Source organism: Oncorhynchus kisutch, linkage group LG14 (genome assembly GCF_002021735.2).
Source record: "Oncorhynchus kisutch isolate 150728-3 linkage group LG14, Okis_V2, whole genome shotgun sequence".
NCBI classification, from domain to species: domain Eukaryota; kingdom Metazoa; phylum Chordata; class Actinopteri; order Salmoniformes; family Salmonidae; genus Oncorhynchus; species Oncorhynchus kisutch.
The window spans coordinates 53,608,218-53,633,604 of NC_034187.2; the positions used below are offsets into that span (position 1 = coordinate 53,608,218).

General features: G+C 44.6%; 1 protein-coding gene across 4 annotated transcripts; it reads right to left on the reverse strand.

Annotated features, from left to right (window-relative positions):
• Positions 1–10,360: 10,360 nt before the first annotated feature.
• Positions 10,361–25,387, reverse strand: LOC109903695 (borealin-like). 4 transcript variants are annotated; one of them, XM_031789288.1, is made up of 12 exons: positions 25,254–25,387; positions 24,900–24,994; positions 24,668–24,796; positions 20,174–20,211; positions 16,516–16,575; positions 15,719–15,794; positions 15,047–15,120; positions 14,771–14,847; positions 14,563–14,658; positions 14,221–14,350; positions 13,889–13,975; positions 10,361–11,830 (listed from the first exon to the last, which is right to left on the reverse strand). In XM_031789288.1, the coding sequence occupies exons 2-12, from the start codon at positions 24,985–24,987 to the stop codon at positions 11,795–11,797; spliced, it is 891 nt and encodes a 296-aa protein (XP_031645148.1). In that variant the 5' UTR covers positions 24,988–24,994; positions 25,254–25,387; the 3' UTR covers positions 10,361–11,794. The 4 variants fall into 4 exon arrangements, with proteins under 4 accessions (XP_031645148.1, XP_020356155.1, XP_031645147.1 ...); XM_020500566.2 differs by lacking the exon at positions 16,516–16,575 and having other exon boundaries at positions 25,254–25,386; XM_031789287.1 differs by lacking the exon at positions 25,254–25,387 and having other exon boundaries at positions 24,900–25,247.

Here is a 25,387-nt window from a genome sequence, read left to right on the forward strand (position 1 = left end):
TGAGAAAGAAATACATGTCATTTTACCCCCCTTGCATTTCTGTTTATAGTGAAATATATACTGAATATGCATACATACATGTACGTGTGAGTGCCACGACAAACTGCTGTGGACTCCACTGCACACTGAACATGCAAAAGACACAAGATTAACTCAGCAAAAAAAGAAACGTCCTCTCACTGTCAACTGCGTTTAGTTTCAGCAAACTTAACATGTGTAAATATTTGTATGAACATAAGATTCAACAACTGAGACATAAACTGAGCAAGTTCCACAGACATGTGACTAACAGAAATTGAATAATGTGTCCCTGAACAAATGGGGGGGTCAAAATTAAAAGTAACAGTCAGTATCTGGTATGGCCACCAGCTGCATTAAGTACTGCAGTGCAGCAGGATGAGCCTGCACGAAGGGTACCATATGAGGGAGGAGGATGTCTTCCCTGTAACGCCTAGCGTTGAGATTGACTGCAATGACAACAAGCTCAGTCTGATGATGCTGTGACACACCAACCCAGACCATGACGGACCCTCCACCTCCAAATCGATCCCACTCCTGAGTACAGGCCTCGGTGTAACGCTCATTCCTTCGACGATGAACGTGAATCTGACCATCAGCCCTGGTGAGACAAAACCATGAGTGACGCTGGCCCCCACTGTTCAGGAGAATTGTGGTCTCTCGAACTCCGTAGCCAATGTGAGTAAGACTTTTAAGCGCGTTAACTCTCGCAAGATCCCCATCTGCGTCCTCAGAGCATGCACAGACCAGCTGGCTGGAGCGTTTACGGACAAATTCAATCTCTCCCTATCCCAGTCTGTTGTCCCCACATGCTTCAAGATGTCCACCATTGTTCCTGTACCCAAATGACTATCACTCAGTAGCACTCACTTCTGTCATCATGAGAGGCTAGTCAAGGACCATATCCACCTTACCATACACCCTAGACCTCCTATAATATGCTTTCCGCCCAAACATATCCATGAACAACACACTACCCTATCCCACATGGACAAGAGGAATACCTATGTGAGAATGCTGTACATCGACTATACAGTTAAGCTTCCAGCACCCTAGTGCCCCCCAAGCTCATCACTAAGCTCTGGGCCATGGGTCTGAACTCATCCCTGTGCAACTGGGTCCTGAACTTCATGACAAGCTGACCCCAGGTGGTGAGGGTAGGCATCAACACCTCCGCCACGTTGACCTTCAACACGGGAACCCCCTAGGGGTGTGTGCTTAACCCCCTCCTGTACTCCCTGTTCACCAATGACTGTGTGGCGACGCACGACTCCAACTCAATAATCAAGTTTGCTGACGACACGACAGAGCCTTTTCACTAACAACAACGAGACAGCGTACACAGAGGAGGTTAAAGCCCTGGCCGAGTGGTTCCAGGACAATAACCTTTCCCTCAACATCAACAAAACCAAGAGCTGATTGTGGACTACAGGAGACCGATCAGAGAGCAAACCCCATCCACATAGACAGGGCCATAGTGGGGATGGTTAAAAGCTTCATGGTTCTCTGCACACACATCACTGAGGACCTGAAATGGTCCCATCACATCGACACCGGGGTGTAGAAGACACAACAGTGCCTCTTAAACCTCAGGCGGCTGAAGAAATTTCGGGATGGCCCCTAAGAACCTCACAAACCTCCACAGATACTACTATCATTGCGGAGCTCAGCCACCCAGGCCATGGACTGTTCACTCTGCTACTGTCTGGCAGACGATACAGGTGGATAAGAGCCGTGACCTGGAGGCTTGGAAACCGCTTCTATCACCAGGCCATCAGACTATTGAACAGCCATCACTAGCCATCTTCCTGCCCGGTACTCTGTCCTGCACATTAGAGACCTTTTGGCACGCATACTCTCACACACTCACTCACACAAAATACAGACATGCTCACACACCTCATACACACATACAGAGTCCTGCACACATATACACTCACACACACATATTCGCCCATACTCACAAACATACACACACAGCCAACGCTGCTGTCCCTTATAAACGCAGCAACAAAAATTCATGACCCTGTCTTTCAAAGATAATTCGTAAAACTCCAAATAACTTCACAGATCTTCATTGTAAAGGGTTTTAACACTGTTTCCCATGCTTGTTCAATGAAAAATGAACAATTAATGAACATGCACCCGTGGAACGGTCGTTAAAACACTAACAGTTTACAGACGGTAGGCAATTAAGGTCACAGTTACGAAAACTTAGGACACTAAAGAGGCCTTTCTACTAACTCTGAAAAACACACAAAAAAAAGATGCCCAGGGTCCCTGCTCATCTGCGTGAACATGCCTTAGGCATGCTGCAAGGAGGCATGAGGACTGCATGAGAACAATCTGAAATTCCTTTTTAATACTGTCGCAAAGCTAACTAAAAAGCAGCATTCCCCAAGAGAGGATGACTTTCACTTTAGCAGTGATAAATTCATGAACTTCTTTGAGGAAAAGATTATGATTATTAGAAAGCAAATTACGGACTCCTCTTTAAACCTGCGTATTCCTCCAAACCTCAGTTGTCCTGAGTCTGCACAACTCTGCCAGGACCTAGGATCAAGAGAGACGCTCAAGTGTTTTAGTACTATATCTCTTGACACAATGATGAAAATAATCATGGCCTCTAAACCTTCAAGCTGCATACTGGACCCTATTCCAACTAAACTACTGAAAGAGCTGCTTCCTGTGCTTGGCCCTCCTATGTTGAACATAATAAACGGCTCTCTATCCACTGGATGTGTACCAAACTCACTAAAAGTGGCAGTAATAAAGCCTCTCTTGAAAAAGCCAAACCTTGACCCAGAAAATATAAAAAACTATCGGCCTATATCGAATCTTCCATTCCTCTCAAAAATTTTAGAGAAGGCTGTTGCGCAGCAACTCACTGTCTTCCTGAAGACAAACAATGTATACGAAATGCTTCAGTCTGGTTTTAGACCCCATCATAGCACTGAGACGGCACTTGTGAAGGTGGTAAATGACATTTTAATGGCATCGGACCGAGGCTCTGCATCTGTCCTCGTGCTCCTAGACCTTAGTGCTGCTTTTGATACCATCGATCACCACATTCTTTTGGAGAGATTGGAAACCCAAATTGGTCTACACGGACATGTTCTGGCCTGGTTTAGATCTTATCTGTCGGAAAGATATCAGTTTGTCTCTGTGAATGGTTTGTCCTCTGACAAATCAACTGTAAATTTCGGTGTTCCTCAAGGTTCCGTTTTAGGACCACTATTGTTTTCACTATATATTTTACCTCTTGGGGATGTTATTCGAAAACATAATGTAAACTTTCACTGCTATGCAGATGACACACAGCTGTACATTTCAATGAAACATGGTGAAGCCCCAAAATTGCCCTCGCTAGAAGCATGTGTTTCAGACATAAGGAAGTGGATGGCTGCAAACTTTCTACTATTAAACTCGGACAAAACAGAGATGCTTGTTCTAGGTCCCAAGAAACAAAGAGATCTTCTGTTGAATCTGACAATTAATCTTAATGGTTGTACAGTCGTCTCAAATAAAACTGTGAAGGACCTCGGCGTTACTCTGGACCCTGATCTCTCTTTTGAAGAACATATCAAGACCATTTCGAGGACAGCTTTTTTCCATCTACGTAACATTGCAAAAATCAGAAACTTTCTGTCCAAAAATGATGCAGAAAAATTAATCCATGCTTTTGTCACTTCTAGGTTAGACTACTGCAATGCTCTATTTTCCGGCTACCCGGATAAAGCACTAAATAAACTTCAGTTAGTGCTAAATACGGCTGCTAGAATCCTGACTAGAACCCAAAAAAAATTGATCATATTACTCCAGTGCTAGCCTCTCTACACTGGCTTCCTGTCAAAGCAAGGGCTGATTTCAAGGTTTTACTGCTAACCTACAAAGCATTACATGGGCTTGCTCCTACCTATCTCTCTGATTTGGTCCTGCCGTACATACCTATACGTACGCTACGGTCACAAGACGCAGGCCTCCTAATTGTCCCTAGAATTTCTAAGCAAACAGCCGGAGGCAGGGCTTTCTCCTATAGAGCTCCATTTTTATGGAACGGTCTGCCTACCCATGTCAGAGACGCAAACTCGGTCTCAACCTTTAAGTCTTTACTGAAGACTCATCTCTTCAGTGGGTCATATGATTGAGTGTAGTCTGGCCCAGGAGTGGGAAGGTGAACGGAAAGGCTCTGGAGCAACGAACCGCCCTTGCTGTCTCTGCCTGGCCGGTTCCCCTCTTTCCACTGGGATTCTCTGCCTCTAACCCTATTACAGGGGCTGAGTCACTGGCTTGCTGGGGCTCTCTCATGCCGTCCCTGGAGGGGGTGCGTCACCTGAGTGGGTTGATTCACTGTTGTGGTCATCCTGTCTGGGTTGGCGCCCCCCCCCCCCCCCTTGGGTTGTGCCGTGGCGGAGATCTTTGTGGGCATTACTCAGCCTTGTCTCAGGATGGTAAGTTGGTGGTTGAAGATATCCCTCTAGTGGTGTGGGGGCTGTGCTTTGGCAAAGTGGGTGGGGTTATATCCTTCCTGTTTGGCCCTGTCCGGGAGTGTCCTCGGATGGGGCCACAGTGTCTCCTGACCCCTCCTGTCTCAGCCTCCAGTATTTATGCTGCAGTAGTTTATGTGTCGGGGGGCTGGGGTCAGTTTGTTATATCTGGAGTACTTCTCCTGTCCTATTCGGTGTCCTGTGTGAATCTAAGTGTGCGTTCTCTAATTCTCTCCTTCTCTCTTTCTTTCTCTCTCTCGGAGGACCTGAGCCCTAGGACCATGGCCCAGGACTACCTGACATGATGACTCCTTGCTGTCCCCAGTCCACCTGGCCATGCTGCTGTTCCAGTTTCAACTGACCTGAGCCCTAGGACCATGCCCCAGGACTACCTGACATGATGACTCCTTGCTGTCCCCAGTCTACCTGGCCATGCTGCTGCTCCAGTTTCAACTTCCACCTGACTGTGCTGCTGCTCTAGTTTCAACTGTTCTGCCTTATTATTATTCGACCATGCTGGTCATTTATGAACATTGAACATCTTGACCATGTTCTGTTATAATCTCCACCCGGCACAGCCAGAAGAGGACTGGCCACCCCACATAGCCTGGTTCCTCTCTAGGTTTCTTCCTAGGTATTGGCCTTTCTAGGGAGTTTTTCCTAGCCACCGTGCTTCTCCACCTGCATTGCTTGCTGTTTGGGGTTTTAGGCTGGGTTTCTGTACAGCACTTTGAGATATCAGCTGATGTACGAAGGGCTATATAAATAAATTTGATTTGATTTGATTTGATGTGGCCAGGGCAATAAATTGCTATGTCCGTACTGTGAGACGCCTAAGACAGCGCTACAGGGAGACAGGACGGACAGCTGATCATCCTCACAGTGGCAGACCACGTGTAACAACACCTGCACAGGATCGATACATCCGAACATCACACCTGCGGGACAGGTACAGGATGGCAACAACAACTGCCCGAGTTACACCAGGAACGCACAATCCCTCCATCAGAGCTCAGACTGTCCGCAATAGGCTTAGATCAGGCTGGACTGAGGGCTTGTAGGCCTGTTGTAAGGCAGGTCCTCACCAGACATCATGGGCATAAACCCACCGTCGCTGGACCAGACAGGACTGGCAAATGGGATCTCAATCCTATTGAGCACGTCTGGGACCTGTTGGATCGGAGGGTGAGGGTTAGGGCCATTCCCCCCAGAAATGTCCGGGAACTTGCAGGTGCCTTGGTGGAAGTGTGGGGAAACATCTTACAGCAAGAACTGAAAAATCTGGTGCAGTCCATGAGGAGGAGATGCATTGCAGTACTTTATGCAGCTGGTGGCCACACCAAATACTGACTGTTACTTTTTATTTTTGACCCCCCCTTTGTTCAGGGACATATTATTCAATTTATGTTAGTCACATGTCTGTGGAACTTGTTCAGTTTATATTGTTGTTCATATTGTTCATATTTACACATGTTAAGTTTGCTGAAACTAAATGCAGTTGACAGTGAGAGGACATTTCTTTTTTTGCTGAGTTTATAGAGACATTAAATGATGGACACTTAATTTATCTTGTATACAGTTGTTCACACTGTGTATTTATATAGTGTATTTATATAGTGTATTCTCAGCCTCAATCCCCAAGCACTGACTTGCCAGGAAAAGTCAACGACTAAGGAGAGAGAAGCAAGGAAGAGCCTTGGAAGGAAATTAAAAAAGAGGGAAAGAGAAAGAGCCACAGAGAGATTGAAAGAAAGAGCGAGTGAACAAAAAAGAGAGGGCGAGAGAGGAAGTGCCGTAAAGTCTTGAGTGACACCCAGCTGTGCGTCGGTAAGGGACGCCTTTCTCTCCTTCTCTCTCACTCAGTAGATTAAAAAGTCCACATAAAGGAGAGAGAAGAGTCCACTTGTAGTTCAATGGTTGAAAGAAAGTGTGCCGAGCTCAAATCAGCTTTGAGAAATTAATCCCTGTATTGTGGCTGGGCATAAACAAACAGGAGACAGTGTGTGGATCTGAGTGTGTGTGTGTGTGTGTGTGTGTGTGTGTGTGTGTGTGTGTGTGTGTGTGTGTGTGTGTGTGTGCAGTGAGCTAAGGGCCACCCTGGCAATTCTAGGTGAAAACACACTCGCTCACTGGGGAGGATAGAGACGTTGAGGCTTTAAAGAAAGTGTAAGAGAGAGAATGCTAAAGTATGGTTATTGGTTGGATAGATGTGAAAAATGAAGGAAATGAGGCAGAAAAAAGACTGAACTATCCTCCTGTACCTCCAGGGGGAAAAGACTGAACTGTCCTCCTGTATCTCCAGGGAGAAAAGACTGAACTGTCCTCCTGTATCTCCAGGGAGAAAAGACTGAACTGTCCTCCTGTATCTCCAGGGAGAAAAGACTGAACTATCCTCCTGTATCTCCAGGGAGAAAAGACTGAACTATCCTCCTGTACCTCCAGGGGGAAAATACTGAACTATCCTCCTGTACCTCCAGGGAGAAAAGACTGAACTATCCTCCTGTACCTCCAGGGGGAAAAGACTGAACTATCCTCCTGTATCTCCAAGGAGAAAAGACTGAACTGTCCTCCTGTATCTCCAAGGAGAAAAGACTCAACTGTCCTCCTGTATCTCCAGGGAGAAAAGACTGAACTGTCCTCCTGTATCTCCAGGGAGAAAAGACTGAACTATCCTCCTGTACCTCCAGGGGGAAAAGACTGAACTATCCTCCTGTACCTCCAGGGGGAAAAGACTGAACTATCCTCCTGTATCTCCAAGGAGAAAAGACTGAACTGTCCTCCTGTATCTCCAAGGAGAAAAGACTGAACTGTCCTCCTGTATCTCCAAGGAGAAAAGACTCAACTGTCCTCCTGTATCTCCAGGGAGAAAAGACTGAACTGTCCTCCTGTATCTCCAGGGAGAAAAGACTGAACTATCCTCCTGTACCTCCAGGGGGAAAAGACTGAACTATCCTCCTGTACCTCCAGGGGGAAAAGACTGAACTATCCTCCTGTATCTCCAAGGAGAAAAGACTGAACTGTCCTCCTGTATCTCCAAGGAGAAAAGACTCAACTGTCCTCCTGTATCTCCAGGGGGAAAAGAGCATGAACTTCACTTATTCCTAGAACACTTTATTCCTTTCACATCTCTTCTACTTCTTGCTCTCTTTTGTACAAGTACAGCGAATAACTAAGACGCATTATGGCCTGTAGTGCCTTGATCTGATCATGAAGCCCTCCTCATTCTCACTTTTTCTGATGGAAGAGACACCGTTCTCCTCAAATCCTCTCTCTCTCACACACACATCCCTCCCCAGTGTAACCCCCCCTGCCTCTTTATCCAATTAGAGGGCACAAGTTCAGTCCTACTAAATCACAACTTTCAAGTGAGCTCAGATTAAACTCTGTGTGACCGCCATGTGGCTTGGGAGCTCCCCCTCTCTCTCTCTCCTTATACTACAGTTATCACTCACTCTCTGTCTGTCATTTGGTCAGTCAGTCAGTGTCTTTCCATCTGTGGATCTATGCTTGTGTAGTAATTGCTTTATTTGACTCCCTACGCTCATCTCAGTCAATATCTCCATGCTTCATCTCTCCCTTCCTCATTCCATCCCTCTCTCCCAGTGCCAGGAAACAACCACAGAGCCAACAATCCCTTCATTCTCTCTACTCTATTTTTACTTCCTCGTCATTGGGTGATCTTTCCTCTCATCCTGACAGATATGGGATTTAAAGAAGGGCCATCCTACGGTGTTTTTGTGCTCAATCTCACTTAGTGAAACAGCAGTGGAGAATTACATTAAACTGACACATGTCATTTCACCCTTTGGTCAGAGAGGGTATTTGTTTGATTGACAGGAGGGAGTTGTGGCTGGGCTTGAAACACCATAGATGATAGAACACTAAGATGCTGTTTGGAAAGGTGTCTGACACTGCCTCTTGGTGGTGGAATTGTGTATTACTCACATTGCAAACATATTTTCTGCATGCCCTGTACAGTACCTTTGAAAAGTATTCAGACCCCTTGACTTTTTCCACATTTTGTTACGTTCCTGCCTTAGTCTAAAGTGGATTGAATAAACGAAATCCTCATATACACATAATGACAAGGCAAAAACAGTTATTTTGACATTTTTGCAAATTTGTTAAAAATAAAAAAACAGAAATACCTTATTTACATAAGTATTCAGACCCTTTCCTATGAGATCTGAAATTGAGCTCAGGTGCATCCTGTTTCCATTGATCATCCTTGAGATGTTTCTGCAACTTGATTGGTGTCCACCTGTGGTAAATTCAATTGATTGGACATGATTTGGAAAGGCACACACCTGCCTATATAAGGTCCCACAGTTGACAGTGTATGTCAGAGCAAAAAACCAAGCCATGGGCTCCGAGACAGGATTGTGTCAAGGCACAGATCTGGGGAAGGGTATCAAAAAAATGTCTGCAGCATTGAAGGTCCCCAAGACCACAGTGGCCTTCACCATTCCTAAATCGATGAAGTTTGGAGCCAGCAAGACTCTTCCTAGAGATGGCCTAAGCAATAGGGGGAGAAGGGCCTTGGTCAGGGAAGTGACCAAGGACCCAGTGGTCACTGACAGAGCTCCAGAGTTCCTCTGTGGAGATGAGAGAACCTTCATGAAGGACAACCATCTCTGCAGCATTCCACCAATCAGGCCTTTATGGTAGAGTGGCCAGACGGAAGCCACTCCTCAGTAAAAGGCACATAATAGCCCGCTTGGAGTTTGCCAAAAGGCACCTAAAGACTGACCATGAGAAACAAGATTCTCTGGTCTGATGAAACCAAGATTGAACACTTTGGCCTGAATGCCAAGTGTCACATCTGGAGAAAACCTGTTACTATCCCTATGGTGAAGCTTGGCAGTGGCAGCATCCTGCTGTGAGGATGTTTTTCTTCGGCAGGGACTGGGAGACTAGTCAGGATCGATGGCAAAGATGAACGGATGAACAATGATTAATTTCATATTTACTTTCAGTGTCCCTGTGTAGAATTTCCACGACAAGATGAAAGGAACAAAGTACAGAGAGATCCTTGATGAAAACCTGCTACAGAGTGCTCAGGACCTCAGACCTTCCAACAGGACAACAACCCTAAGCACACAGCCAAGACAACCCTGGAGTGGCTTTGGGAGAAGTCTCTGAATGTCCGAGTGGCCCAGTCAGAGCCCGGATTTGAACCCGATAAATCATCTCTGGAGAGACCTGAAAACAGCTGTGCAGCGAAGCTCCCCCATCCAACCTGACAGAGCTTGAGAGGATCTGCAGAGAAGAATGAGAGGAACTCCCCATATACAGGTGTGCCGAGCTTGTAGCGTCATACCAAAGAAGACTCGAGGGTGTAATAGCTGCCAAAGATGCTTCAACAAAGTACTGAGTGAAGAGTCATTTTTATACATTTAAAAATTCTAAAAGCCTGTTTTTGCTTCGTCATTATGGGGTATTGTGTGTAGATTGATTTGAATACATTTTAGAATAAGGCTGTAACGTAACAAACTGAAAAAAGTCAAAGGGCAACGTACTGAAGTACTTACTAAAGTAAAACTAAGCAATAAGGCCCAAGGGGGTGTGGTATATAGTCACCATTCCAGGCTAAGGGCTGTTCTTAAGCGTGACGGCACACAGAGTGCCCGGATACAGCCCGTAGCTGCGGTATATTGGAAATATACCAAACACCCGAGTTGCTTTACTGCTATTATAAACTGGTTACCAAGGTAATTAGAGCAGTAAAAAGAAAGGTTGCCATACCCGTGGTATACGGTCTGATATACCACAGCTTTCAGCCAATCAGCATTCAGGGCTCTAACCACCCAGTTTATAATGAAAAACATACAAGCAATCCAAACACTAACAAAAGGGGTGTTGCAATATGTTTAATAGTAGTTCCAAATGACAGTTACAGGGAATGTGATTTGAATAGTTAATTTAGACATTTATCATGAACCATCTTGCAACTTGCTACTAAAACATACCAACAACACAATTTAGATTGCTATGGAGTGTGACGTTTCGTCAGTTACTGCTTTGACATTGACTAGGCTATTAGTCTCTTTTTTCCCCCCCCAAGAGGATATATTTTGGAATTGTCACTAATCTACAGTTCAAATCCCATTGCCTTATATTGTAGAGATAATATACCACACCTGTCTGAAATGGGTATCAGGGACACAAATTCAATTACAGGGGAGTAATGAGCAGACTGTCTCAGGGAATCAATGCAGGCAAACAGTAATGTCCAGTTGTCTCTGACTACAGCATATTATGGCAACAAGACATGAAAAAGACACTTGTATTTCTGTACTTTATTACTAGTACGACCAGAGCTTCATGTAGGCCTAGATCTGAAACCCTACAGAGCCATAACCCCCTCCCCCAAACAGCGGTCCCAACTTCCGTCACACAAATTAAGACGTTCACAAGAGATTACACTTAAGGAAAATAACTGAACAAAACAGCACATTTACTTTTAAAAACAGAAATGTCCAAATACTACAAAAATCTAAAATACATGGGCCGTAGTTACATCACCCATTGAACTGGCACAACCCCCACTATAGTGCAGACAAAGCTATATTGATGAGACAGGCCAATAGATATAGCATTGACAATAACAGGCTCCCAAATGAGTTTCAAACATGTTATGCTAGACTATGAGGGGAAGGGTGTAGTTAGGGTTTATTCATTTTAGTCATATTTACAACCTTGACGTTATATAAATCACCATCATGGAAGACTAGAACATTCCCTTACTGCATGCATTGAGCATCCCTGAGAAATAGCGTCTCAAAATCATGTCGGACTGATTTAAGAATCAAAGATTTTAAATGAAAAGAATGCAACGATAAACACCCTGATGCAGACTTGACAGATAAACATAACGATGTATTAAAAATAGAAGAAATATACAGATAGTAGTGTTAAAAAAACATTTAAAAATGTGAATCTTGTACAACAACAAAATGCTGGGACACAACCGGCCGAGAGTCCTATTGGGCTGCGTACAATTGGCCCAGTGTCGTCCGGGTTAGGGGAGGGTTTAGCTGGGGGTGTTTTACTTGGCTCATCATGCTCTAGCGACTCCTTCGCCTCGGACGTTAGCCGAACACTGTTTCCCGCCGACACATTGGTGCAGCTGGCTTCCGGGTTAAGTGGGCAGGTGTTTAAAGAAGCGCAGGTCATGTTTTGGAGGACACGCGACTCGACCTTCACCTCTCCCGAGACTGTTGGGGAGTTGCAGCGATGAGACAAGATCGAAATTGGGGAGAAAAATGCTGGGACTGAAGGTGCAGCGGTCACTCGGCCGTTTCACACAGTGTTGCGAGACGCTTCTGTGGAGAGCAATGTGAACATGAGTTTGATATAACAGCTACTCTCAGCTTTTACAAAGAAAACCCATTTCAAACCAGCTAAATACACATGGCTAATGTTAGGCAATCATACAAACATATAAAGTGCTGTGAAAAAGCATTTGCCCCCTTTCTGATTCTCTATTTTTGCATATTGTTTACTGAATGTTAACGGATCTTCAACGAATATCAAATATTAGGTTAAGGGAACCTGAGCTTACAAAGAAAAGAAACAAGCAGCTCAGTGTGATGTTCTCCTGCAGAATTCATGGTTCCTTCTTTTAAGGCAAGTCACCCAGGTACTTGACTGTTGATGAGGTTCTTACTGTGAAATGCAGTGTTTGGTTTTCACCAGGCATAATGGGAACCATCTCATCCATAAAGTTGACTCAAGTTTGCCAAAACACACCCGGGTGGGTGATCAAGACTTTTGGAAGAATGTTGTATGGACAGATGGGTCCCATTATGCCTGGCAAAAAACAAACACTGCATTCAAATCATATACGGGCTGCGTGGCACGACTATAGGCTGTTGATTAGAGAAAGTAGCAAAAGAAGCTTGCGCTCTGGTCCTTGCCTCCAGGCTGCACAGCTGTTCTCTCATCAAGTGATCATATTTTACCCCATCAGACTTCTCCATTTAATCTGGTCTTTAATATGTCAAATTAGTTTGATGAATGAGCAAGGGTAGAAAACAGTCATCCACGCTCAAATAGTGAATGGAGGCAGCACGCTTTCCAATGATGCCGGATAGACTACTTCGGTTTTATAGGGGGAGCTGTGCTTAATAGGAGCAGCTGAGAAATAAACACTGACTCCACACAACAACCACTATTTGAAGAGCATGCATTCGCTTCGCGACAGGTGATATTCCGCCCAACCCTGTTCCTGCAGCTATACAGAGCTTCATTTGTGAAATCTGTTCTGGAACATTGATAGTAACATGTTTTCGCAACGGAACATATTTCACCAAACTGCTGACACTCCATCTACACACTTGATAAAGGAATGAAACCAAGCCATGGGCTCCGAGACAGGATTGTGTCAAGGCACAGATCTGGGGAAGGGTATCAAAAAAATGTCTGCAGCATTGAAGGTCCCCAAGACCACAGTGGCCTTCACCATTCCTAAATCGATGAAGTTTGGAGCCAGCAAGACTCTTCCTAGAGATGGCCTAAGCAATAGGGGGAGAAGGGCCTTGGTCAGGGAAGTGACCAAGGACCCGGTGGGTCGTTTTATATGTTTTATGAAAACATAAAAAGAAATCCCTATTACTAGGCTATTCAAAAACAAATACAAATTCACTAGAATTGTAGGCTAACTGTAATCCGCCCTGCACAATCAATGAACAGACAGCATCGACTAGTGCTATACATTCTCTACCAGACTCATGGATAGACATTTTGGAGTGTAGCATATATAACCAGTCCATCCAGTATGTATAATAATTACATTCCACACTCAAAAAGCCATTCCTCAAATTTGTTTAATTTTGGATGCTAGACCAATTATGTGCCAAAGACATCTTAAATCAGTTTTGTTTCATGTTTGTTTTTCTGCCATGCATAATATGCAGTAGGCTAAGTATTGTATAAAAGCACACTTGTCATTTTTATTCAGAGTTCTCAGGCCTGGGCTCATAAGCCTATGCATAAGCTCTGGTTGTTTTGAATGAATCATCACCTTGGAAAGCGTTGTCCATTTCCTTGTGTTAGGCTTTGAAACATCCAAACATGTTTTACACTGTTTCAACCTGCTGCTGAACTTCTTTCTCCAAATTGATCATCACAGTGAGGTGATTTTAAAAGCATGATACTATTTTGATGATAAGCGTTTGATGTGATTTTCGATTTCATTTGCATTGATGTCAGAGCGGTTAGAGGGACAGCCCAGAGTACCAGGCCATTAACGACCAGATGTTCGTCAGGGTACTTACAACACGTCCTGAGTGCATGACTCAGTCACGTGCAATTTAACTGCTTTCATGACTGCCGGTGTGGTAGTAATACGGTGACCGCGACAGCCCTAGTGAAGACCATACCTTTAGCAGACGAATGCTCGTTATGGCCGTCTCATCCAGCTGTCCCAGGTCCACAGTGTCCATCTGACTGGCCAGCAGCTGAATGCTCTGGAACCAAAAACTCTACGTCAGCAGATTAACCTTATCGACACACAGGAAGTGTCAATTTCACTGCACCTATCCGGTGTGTGACAATAAAACAATAATAATCAGGTTGACACATTTTACACAAGTAACATGAACACGCAAACAGTCAGAGGAGTTAGTGAGGGTATTTATCCAAGTCCGATGGTCACACATACTGTTCAGAAAGGACCAGTCTAAAACTGGAAGGCTGATGGCAGCCTGCTTACCACTCCGTTCCCCACAGGGACATTGATGACGATATCATTACTGCCTTCTGAGATGGGGGAGCCGTTGACCGAGATGCTGTACACCCTCTCCTTGTGGCGGGGTATCCTCGTCGCCAGGGTCTTGGGAAGCCTGAGGTATTTGACAACAAGTGAAGCAGTGTCCACTAGCACAGTGGTACCCAATGTTGCTTTAGGGGCCTTCGTGTCCCGCCTGGAAAATGTAACTAGGGGAAAGACCGTTCTCTAACCACAAACCAGCTTTAGGAAACACTCGTTATGGACAAGCCGCAGCAAACCCAACTCATCTTATTAAAAACAGAACATCACCCACTGCCACTTTACCAGGGGTCAAAGCGTGGTGTGATGAGGGGGGTAGGGCCCATCAGGGAGCTGTCCAGCATGTTCCTAGTAGGAGTGACCAGTGGCTTCCTACTGGTCCTGAACACAAGTGGCAAGTGAATATCAGAAAGTTATTTGCGTACATCCATAAAACACACACACCAACACATACAAAAATATTAGCAGATTTCGGCTGCGGAATGGGTCTTACTTTTTGATGGAGGTGTTCTGCTGGCTGACTGACAGTGCTTTGGCCCTCTTTGACAGAGGTTTCCTAGTTGATTTACCCTGAGAATTGGACCATGTGGCAACAGTGCAGGTTTGAGTTAAACATGGTGCTGTACTAATACTGATATGGGCTATTGCTATAATTTGGAATAAAAATGTAAAAGCCTAAAGAAAGGAGGCTTTTGAGGACTACATTGAGTCTTCTGAAACTAAACACACAATAAGTCTCTCTAACCTTGCCAATGAATACGGCACTAACCTTCTTCCCTCTGGCCATAATAGTGTTCTCCTCATCCTCTGAACTTGTCCTGACTTCACTGCTTTTCGACGTTACTGCAGTGGAGCAGAATAAGTTGAACATTCAGTGGGATCCCTTTCTGTTGCATTTCTCCCCAAGGCGAAAGTCGAGTCATGCGTCCTCTGAAACATGACCCACCTAACCGCGCTTCTTAACACCCGTCCACTTAACCCGAAAGCCAGCCGCATCAATGTGTCGGAGGAAACACTAACTGACGACCTAACCCGGGCGACGGTGGGCCAATTGTGCGACGCCCTATGGGACTCCCAGTCACAGCCGGTTGTGATACAGCCTGGGATCTAACCCGGGTCTGTAGTGACACCTCAAGCACTGCAACTTTTAAAATTGAACCTTTATCTACCTAGGAAAGTCAGTTAAGAAATTATTATTTTACAATGACGGTCTACCCGGCCAAACCCTCCCCTAATCCGGCCAATTGTTGCGCTGCCCTATGGGACTCCCAATCACGGCCAGTTGTGATACAGGCCGGGATCGAACCCGGGTCTGTAGTGACGCCTCTAGCACTGAGATGCAGTGCCTTCGACCGCTGCGCCACTCAGGAGGCCATCCAGTGGGATTCTAAAGAGTCACAGACATATAACAACTGGTATGTAGTATAGCAAAGAGACTTGCCTTTTTTAGCAGTCTTCGGGAGAATAGTATGGACTTCAGCCATGATGCTCTCCACTTGTGCAGCCTCCTCTAATTTCTGGAAGTAGACAAATAGAGTGAACAGAGACTGTGTGGGTGGCACTTGATGTTGTGTCAAAACCATGGCCAGACTTAACTGACAGTTGATGAAATATTCAATTTTAATTTATACTGAACAAAAATATAAAACATTCAAAGTTCTTCCCATGTTTCATGAGCGGAAATAAAATACGATTTTCCATACGCACAAAAGGCTTCTAGAATTTTACACAAATGTTTACATCTGTTAGTGAGCATTTCTACTTGCCAAGATAATCCATACACCTGATAGGTATGGCATATCAAGAAGCTGATTAAACAGCATGATCATTACACAGGTGCACCTTGTGCCGGGGACAATAAAAGCCACTAAAATGTGCAGTTATGTACAGATATCTCAAGTTGAGGAAGCGTGCAATTGGCATACTGACTGCAGGAATGTCCACCAGAGCTGCTGACAGATAATTTAATGTTCATTTCTCTACCATAAGCCACCTCCAATGTTGTTTTAAATTATTTAGCAATATGTCCAACCGGCCTCACAACTGCAGACCATGAGTAACCACTCTAGCCCAGGACCTCCACATCCGGCTTCTTCACCTGCGGATTAAACTGTGGGTTTACACAACCAAAGGTTTTTCTTTCTCAGGGAAGCTCATCTGCGTGCTCGTCGTCCTCACCAGGATCTTGACCGGACTGCAATTCTGCAACATAAACAACTTGAGTGGGCAAATGCTCACCTTCGATGGCCACTGGCACGCTGGAGAGGTGTGCCCTTTACGGATTAATCCCGGCTCCAACTGTACCGGGAAAATGGCTGATGTCAATGTTGTGAACAAAGTGCCCCATGGTATCGGTGGGGTTATGGTATGGGCAGGCGTAAGCTACGGACAACAAACACAATTGCATTTGAATTTGAATGGACAGAGATATGACGAGATCCTGGTGCCCATTGTCGTCCATGGCCTGCATACTCAGACATGTCACGCATTGAGCATGTTTGGGATGCTCTGGATCGACGTGTATGACAGCGTGTTCCAGTACCAGACAATACTCATTAACTTCGCACAGCCATTGAAGAGGTGTAAGACAACATTCCACAATCAACAGCTTGATTAACTATACGCAAAGGAGATGTCTTGCTGCATGAGGTAAATGGTGGTCACACTAGATACTGACTGGTTTTCTGATCCACGCCCTTGATAGCAGTCAATCAGGAGATCAAGAGTCGACTCCCGTGGTGGTTTGTACTCAGCCCTCTATTTTCCCTGGATCAACACAGTTGAGTTATTCCTTGTTGTTCAAGACCAATTCATTCGGGTGCCGGCACCAAGTGTTAGCAGTTGATGTTACTCTTCAATAACACAGACCCCAATGCAAATCAGGGGGAGAAAAATAGGTTAATTCAAAAAAGGACAAATCATAGATGTTATGCTGAGAAGTAGATGTTCATTCTCCTGTCCTCAGTGATTCTCTCCACAGAACAAAGGGACGGGATGCATTTTTATAACCCAACCCTAGCCTGTGGTTGACCAATTAGAATTCCTTGCAATAGCACTGGGCCAATGGCCAAAAAACAAGTATCCTGTTTCAGGCTCAATGCCTTGACAATTCTCCCATGTCTCTGACCCGTTAACCATTAATTCCCTATTACAGAAAAAACACTATTTCCATTGATACCGTTAGTACCAGAGGCGGGACCAAGTCATTGTTTTTCAAGTAAGTCTCAAGTCTTGGCACTCAAGTCCCAAGTCAAGACAGGAAAGTCCGAGTCAAGTCTCAAGTCCTAAACTTAGAGTTTAGAGTCCTAAACAAGTCAATGTGCTCTTCAAATGTATTACCATTTCATATTTTTAACAAGAGTAATAGTTAGTATATTAGATTTACGCAAATCATGAATGCTTTAAAAAAATACCTATATACACACAAACACTGCTCAAAAAAGTAAAGGGAACACTTAAACAACAATGTAACGCCAAGTCAATCACACTTCTGTGAAAACAAACTGTCCACTTAGGAAGCAACACTGATTGACAAATTTCACATGCTGTTGTGCAAATGGAATAGACAACAGGTGGAGATTATAGGCAATTAGCAAGACACCCCCAATAAAGGAGTGGTTCTTGCAGGTGGTAACCACAGACCACTTCTCAGTTCCTATGCTTCCTGGCTGATGTTTTGGTCACTTTTTGAATGCTGACGGTGCTTTCACTCTAGTGGTAGCATGAGACGGAGTCTACAACCCACACAAGTGGCTCAGATAGTGCAGCTCATCCAGGATGGCACATCAATGCGAGCTGTGGCAAAAAGGTTTGCTGTGTCTGTCAGCGTAGTGTCCAGAGCATGGAGGCACTACCAGGAGACAGGCCATTACATCAGGAGACGTGGAGGAGGCCGTAGGAGGGCAACAACCCAGCAGCAGGACCGCTACCTCCGCCTTTGTGCAAGGAGGAGCAGGAGGAGCACTGCCAGAGCCCTGCAAAAGGACCTCCAGCAGGCCACAAATGTGCATGTGTCTGCTCAAACGGTCAGAAACAGACTGCATGAGGGTGGTATGAGGGCCTGACGTCCACAGGTGGGGGTTGAGCTTACAGCCCAACACTGTGCAGGACGTTTGGCATTTGCCAGAGAACACCAAGATTGGCAAATTCACCACTGGCGCCCTGTGCTCTTCACAGATGAAAGCAGGTTCACACTGAACACGTGACAGACGTGACAGTCTGGAGACACCGTGGAGAACGTTCTGCTGCCTGCAACATCCTCCAGCATGACCGGTTTGGCGGTGGGTCAGTCATGGTGTGGGGTGGCATTTCTTTGGGGGGCCGCACAGCCCTCCATGTGCTCACCAGAGGTAGCCTGACTGCCATTAGGTACCGAGATGAGATCCTCAGACCCCTTGTGAGACCATATGCTGGTGCGGTTGGCCCTGGGTTCCTCCTAATGCAAGACAATGTGGCTGGAGTGTGTCAGCAGTTCCTGCAAGACGAAGGCATTGATGCTATGGACTGGCCTGCCCATTCCCCAGACCTGAATCCAAGGGAGGAGATCCTTCAGGAGACCATCCGCCACCTCATCAGGAGCATGCCCAGGTGTTGTAGGGAGGTTATACAGGCACATGGAGGCCACACACACTACTGAACCTCATTTTGACTTGTTTTAAGGACATTACATCAAAGTTGGATCAGCCTGTAGTGTCGTTTTCCACTTGAATTTTGAGTGTCACTCCAAATCCAGACCTCCATGGGTTGTTAAATGTGATTTTGTTGTCAGCACATTCAACTATGTAAAGAAAAAAGTATTTAATAGAATATTTCATTCAGATCTAGTGTTTTTTTTGTGTTCCCTTTATTTTTTTGTGCAGTGCATTTATTAATTTCCAAATAAACGTTATATTTCCATAGAAATACATGGGTAGCCATGAGAAAGCCCCCCCCGAATAGTGATCGACTATGGAAGATCGCAATCGCCCAACCGTAACACACACACACACACACACATTCCCTCTCTGTGTGGTTACAGTAGGCTAACGCATGTCAATGGTTTTAGGAACAGCAGTACCATCAGGCAGGATTTAGGCTACCAACTGCCTAGTCAGTTGTAGCTCAATCTTGGGTGCAATGATCACGTTCCCACACTGACTGACTGTGTGGCGGCTCATTGATTTAACATTAAGTTATGCTACACTAGCAAAGTTATATACATAGCTGTCGGCTATATTAGCCACGATTTACCCTTCTTTGTGCAGCTTCAAATGTCGAACAAAGTTGGTTGTCTGTCATTTTCTTCCCGCATGTTTTGCAAGTTTGCAATCCATTTTTTTGGTTGATACACTGTCGTCTTTATATCTGAAAATAATCATTTAGGGTATCATCTTTCCAAGGGATCCATCTGAATTCACCCGCCGACGTTCCTCTGCACTACCATGCACAACTTTTTCTCAGCTAGCACAATTTGATTGGCTGCTGTCCGATTCAAACTGTAATCCATTAAATGAAGAGTTGATGCGCTGCACACTTTTTTAAAATAGCATTATTTTTAATATTTGGGCTTGGAGAGGGTATCAAGTCAGGTCGAGTCATAAGGCTCAAGTCCAAGTTCAGTCACAAGTCATTGGTGTTAAAGTCAAAGTCATCATATTTGTGACTCGAGTCCACCTCTGGTTAGTACCCTCTTGACCGTTAGTACTCTGCGTTGTGTATTATTTTCTCAAAATTCTTACACCCCTACCTTTAAAAAAAAAAAGGTAACTGTGACCAACAGATGCATATTTGTATTCCCAGTCATGTGAACTCCATTGATTAAGGCCTTTACAAATGTATTTCAATTGACTGATTCTCATATGAACTGTAAAATCTAAAATTGTTAAGTTTATATTTTAGTTCAGTGTAGAAAACTCACCTTGACATCCTCCACCGGTGACTTTGGTTTCTCTGACCCTGAGGGGATAAAGGAGACGTTTTATCTGACAAACGTACACAACATACGCTACATGACCAAAAGTATGTGGACACATACTCGATCATCTCATTCCAAAATCATGGGCATTAATATGGAGGAGGTCTCCCCTTTGCTGCAATAACAGCCCCCACTCTTATGGGAAGGCTTTCCACTAGATGTTGGAACACTGCTGCAGGAACTTGCTTCCATTCAGCCACAAGAATTAGTGAGGTCAGGTAATTAGGCCCAACATTTTATCCCAAAGGTGTTTGATGTGGTTAAGTTCAGGGCTCTGTGCAGGCCAGTCAAGATCTTCCACACCGGTCTCAACAAACCATTTCTGTATGCACCTCGCTTTGTATACAGGGGCATTGTCATGCTGAAACAGAAAAGCGCCTTCCCCAAACTGTTGCCACAAAGTTGGAAGGACAGAATCATCTAGAATGTCATAACGTTAAGATTTCCCTTCACTGGAACTAAGGGACCTAGCTCAAACCATTAAAAACAGCCCCAGACCAATATTCATCCACCAAACTTTACAGTTGGCACTATGCATTCAGGCAGGTAGCATTCGCCTGGCATCCGCCAAACCCAGATTAGTCCATCGGACTGTCAGATTCTGAAGAGTGATTCATCACTCCAGAGAACGCGTTTCCACTACTCCAGAGTTAAATGGCGTTGCACATGGTGAAATTAGGCTTATGTGCGGCTGCTCGGCCATGGAAACCCATTCCATGAAGCTTCCGACGAACATTTTTTGTGCGGACGCTGCTTCCAGAGGCAGTTTGGAACTCGGTAGTGAGTTTTGCAACCGAGGAAAGACCATTTTTACGCGCTTCAGCAGGCCTGTTCTGAGCTTGTGTGGCCTACCACTGCGCAGCTGAGCTGTTGTTGCTCCTAGACGTTAACTTCACAATAACAACACTTACAGTTGACCTGGGCAGCTTTACCAGGGTAGAATTTTGACAACCTGACTTGTTGGAAAAGTTGCATCCTATGACACTGCCACGTTGAAAGACACTGAGCTCTTCAGTAAGGCCATTCTTCTGCCAATGTTTGTCAATGGAGATTGCATGGCTGTGTGCTCGATTTCACTTTATTTTAAGAATGTGAAAAGTCAGAAGAGTAGAGAATGATTTATTTCAGGTTTTATTTCTTTCATCACATTCCAAGTGGGTCAGATATTTACATACACTCAATTAGTATTTGGTAGCATTGCCTTTAAATTGTTGAACTTGGGTCAAATGTTTTGGGTAGCCTACCACAAGCTTCCCACAATAAGTTGGGTGAATTTGGCCCACTCCTCCTGACAGAGGTGGTATGACAGTCAGGTTTATAGGCCTCTTTCCTTGCAGACGCTTTTTCAGTTACGCCCACAACTTTTCTATAGGATTAAGGTCAGAGCTTTGTGATGGCCACTCCAATATTTTGACTTTGTTGTCCTCCTTAAGCCATTTTGCCACAACTTTGGAAGTATGCTTGGGGTCATTGTCCACTTGGAAGACCCATTCGCGACCAAGCTTTAACTTTGACTGATGTCTTGAGTTTTTGCTTCAATATATCAACATCATTGTACTTCCTCATGATGCCATCTATTTTGTGAAGTGCACCAGTCCCTCCTGCAGCAAAGCACCCCCACAACATGGTGCTACCACCCCCGTGTTTCACGGTTGGGATGGTGTTCTTTGGCTTGCAAGCCTCCCCCTTTTTCCTCAACCACTCCACAAATGTATTGTTTAACTATAGTTTTGGCAAGTCGGTTAGGACATCTACTTTGTGCATGACAAGTAATTCTTCCAACAATTGTTTACAGAGAGATTATTTCACTGTATCAAAATTCCAGCGGGTCAGAAATTTACATACAGTAAGTTGACTGTGCCTTTAAACAGCTTGGAACATTTCAGAAAAGTATGTCATGGCTCTAGAAGCTTCTGATAGGCTAATTGACATTTGATTCATTTGGAGGTTTACCTGTGGATGTACAGTGCTCAAATAAATGAAGGGAACACTAAAATAACACATCCTAGATCTGAATGAATGAAATATTCTTATTAAATACTTTTTTCTTTGCATAGTTGAATGTGCTGACAACAAAATCACACAAAAATTATCAATGGAAATTAAATGTATCAACCCATGGAGGTCTGGATTTGGAGTGTCACTCAAAATTAAAGTGGAAAACGACACTACAGGCTGATCCAACTTTGATGTAATGTCCTTAAAACAAGTCAAAATGAGGTTCAGTAGTGTGTGTGGCCTCCACGTGCCTGTATGACCTCCCTACAACGCCTGGGCATGCTCCTGATGAGGTGGCGGATGGTCTCCTGAGGGATCTCCTCCCAGACCTGGACTAAAGCATCCGCCAACTCCTGGACAGTCTGTGGTGCAACATGGCGTAGGTGGATGGAGCGAGACATGATGTCCCAGATGTGCTCAATTGGATTCAGGTCTGGGGAACGGGCGGGCCAGTCCATAGCATCAATGCCTTCCTCTTGCAGGAACTGCTGACACACTCCAGCCACATGAGGTCTAGCATTGTCTTGCATTAGGAGGAACCCAGGGTCAACCGCACCAGCATAGGGTCTCACAAGGGGTCTGAGGATCTCATCTCGGTACCTAATGGCAGTCAGGCTACCTCTGGCGAGCACATGGAGGGCTGTGCGGCCCCCCAAAGTGCCACCCCACACCATGACTGACCCACCGCCAAACCGGTCATGCTGGAGGATGTTGCAGGCAGCAGAACGTTCTCCACGGCGTCTCCAGACTCTGTCACGTGCTCAGTGTGAACCTGCTTTCATATGTGAAGAGCACAGGGCGCCAGTGGCGAATTTGACAATATTGGTGTTCTCTGGCAAATGCCAAACGTCCTGCACGGTGTTGGGCTGTAAGCACAACCCCCGACCTAAACTTCAGCCAGGAAGCATAGGAACTGAGAAGTGGTCTGTGGTTACCACCTGCAGAACCACTCCTTTATTGGGGGTGTCTTGCTAATTGCCTATAATCTCCACCTGTTGTCTATTCCATTTGCACAACAGCATGTGAAATGTATTGTCAATCATTGTTGCTTCCTAAGTGGACAGTTTGATTTCACAGAAGTGTGATTGACTTGGAGTTACATTGTGTTGTTTAAGTGTTGCCTTTATTTTTTTAAGCAGTGTATCTCAAGGCCTACCTTCAAACTCAGTGCCTCTGTTTGACATCATGGAAAAATCTAAAGAAATCAGCCAAGACCTCAGGAAAAACAATTGTAGACCTCCACAAGTCTGGTTCATTGTTGGGAGCAATTTCCAAATGCCTGAAGGTACCACATTCTTCTGTATAAACAATAGTACGCAAGTATAAACCCCATGGGACCACACAGCCGTCACACCGCTTAGGAAGGAGATGCGTTCTGTCTCCTAGAGATGAACGTACTTCGGTGCGAAAAGTACAAATCAATCCCAGAACAGCAGCAATGGACCTTGTGAAGATGCTGGAGGAAACCGGTACAAAAGTATCTATATCCACAGTAAAACGAGTCCAATATCGACATAACCTGAAAGGCCGCTCAGCAAGGAAGAAGCCACTGCTCCAAAACCGCCCAAAAAAGCCAGACTACGTTTTGCAACTACACATGGGACAAAGATTGTACTTTTTTGAGAAATGTTCTCTGGTCTGATGAAACAAAAATATTACTGTTTGGCCATAATAACCATTGTTATGTTTGGAGGAAAAAGGGGGAAGCTTGCAAGCCGAAGAACACCATCCCAACCATAAAGCACGGGGGTGGCAGCATCATGTTGTGGGGGTGCTTTGCTGCAGGAGGGACTGGTGCACTTCACAAAATAGATGGCATCATGAGGCATGAAAATTATGTGGATATATTGAAGCAACATCAGTCAGGAAGTTAAAGCTTGTTCACAAATGGGTATTCCAAGTGGACAATGACCCCAAGCATACTTCCAAAGTTGTGGCAAAATAGCTTAAGGACAACAAAGTCAAAGTATTGGAGTGGCCATGACCTCAATCCTATAGACTAGCTCTGTCAGGAGGAACGGACCAAAATTCACCCAACTTATTGTGCGAAGCTTGTGGAAGGCTACCAGAAACATTTGACCCGAGTTAAACAATTTAAAGTCAATGCTACCAAATACTAATTGAGTGTATGTAAACTTCTGACCCACTGGGAATGTGAAAGAAAGAACGTTTTAAATAAATCACTACTATTATTCTGACATTTCACATTCATAAAATAAAGTGGTGATCCTAACTGACCTAAGACAGGGACTTTTTACCAAGATTAAATGTCAGGAATTGTGAAAAACTGAGTTTAAATGTATTTGGCTAAGGTGTATGTAAAATATACAGTTGAAGTCAGAAGTTGTGTGTGTGTGTGTGTGTGTGTCACACAAAAAAAGTATCTCCAACCTTTCCCATGTGGTTGTCATCAGGTGCATGAGTCTTCACCTAACTTACCACAATGCTCAAGCCAGTTCATCTGCCTCACTGCTTTAGGCAGCTTGATCACAGCCATGTTGAAGAAGTTGTCTGCATCTTTCAGGAGGCCGTTTGTCCTCTCCTTCAGCCTTTCAACTACAGTTTTCACTGAAAATAAAACGTTAGTATAACTTCTCCAACCCCACGTTAACATTCACATAATGGCTAACAGCTAACTTGCATATACATGCTCTTTGTCATTGGTCCATACCCTCACTGTCGAAATCTTCGAGAAAAGACTCCAATTTGTCCAACTTGGGGTTTTTACGTTGTTTGGTCGTCTTCTTTGGTCGTCCCATTGTGACTCTGTGCATTGGTACCAACAGTAAATTGGTGCTTGGGATAGTCAAGCAGCTAAAATGTTGCTAGTAATAACGAATGTTAGCTAGCCCTTTTTTAACTATTCAGGCATCATGAGCTAGCTATCTTTACATGATTTAGCCAGATTGAAACTGCTCCGTTTCAAAAGTCCCTGTTTCACTTCAGATTTGAAATACATAAAATGCAATGGTATTCTAAACATTGAGGTTAACTGTTTGACATATTTAATTTCATTATGATTTACCCGGTGACGGTATTTTTTTTTCTTTCCTAGTTAGAAACGTAATTCTGCTGCTCCCTCTTTTTCCAGCTGGAGAAATTTTAAAATGTCCACGCAGACGCAGAATGTGTCAGAGATCAGCCAATAAGGATACGCTT

What these genes read in the sequence shown, in the direction of transcription:
- LOC109903695 (XM_031789287.1), bottom strand. Translation starts at nt 25,002, where the DNA reads ATGCACAGAGTCACAATGGGACGACCAAAGAAGACGACCAAACAACGT. An exon ending in CGAAGATTTCGACAGTGAGG is followed by an intron (nt 24,797 to 24,899) that starts GTATGGACCAAT and finishes TTTTATTTTCAG; the next exon opens with TGAAAACTGTAGTTGAAAGG. An exon ending in ACACCACGCTTTGACCCCTG is followed by an intron (nt 14,351 to 14,562) that starts GTAAAGTGGCAG and finishes CAAATACCTCAG; the next exon opens with GCTTCCCAAGACCCTGGCGA.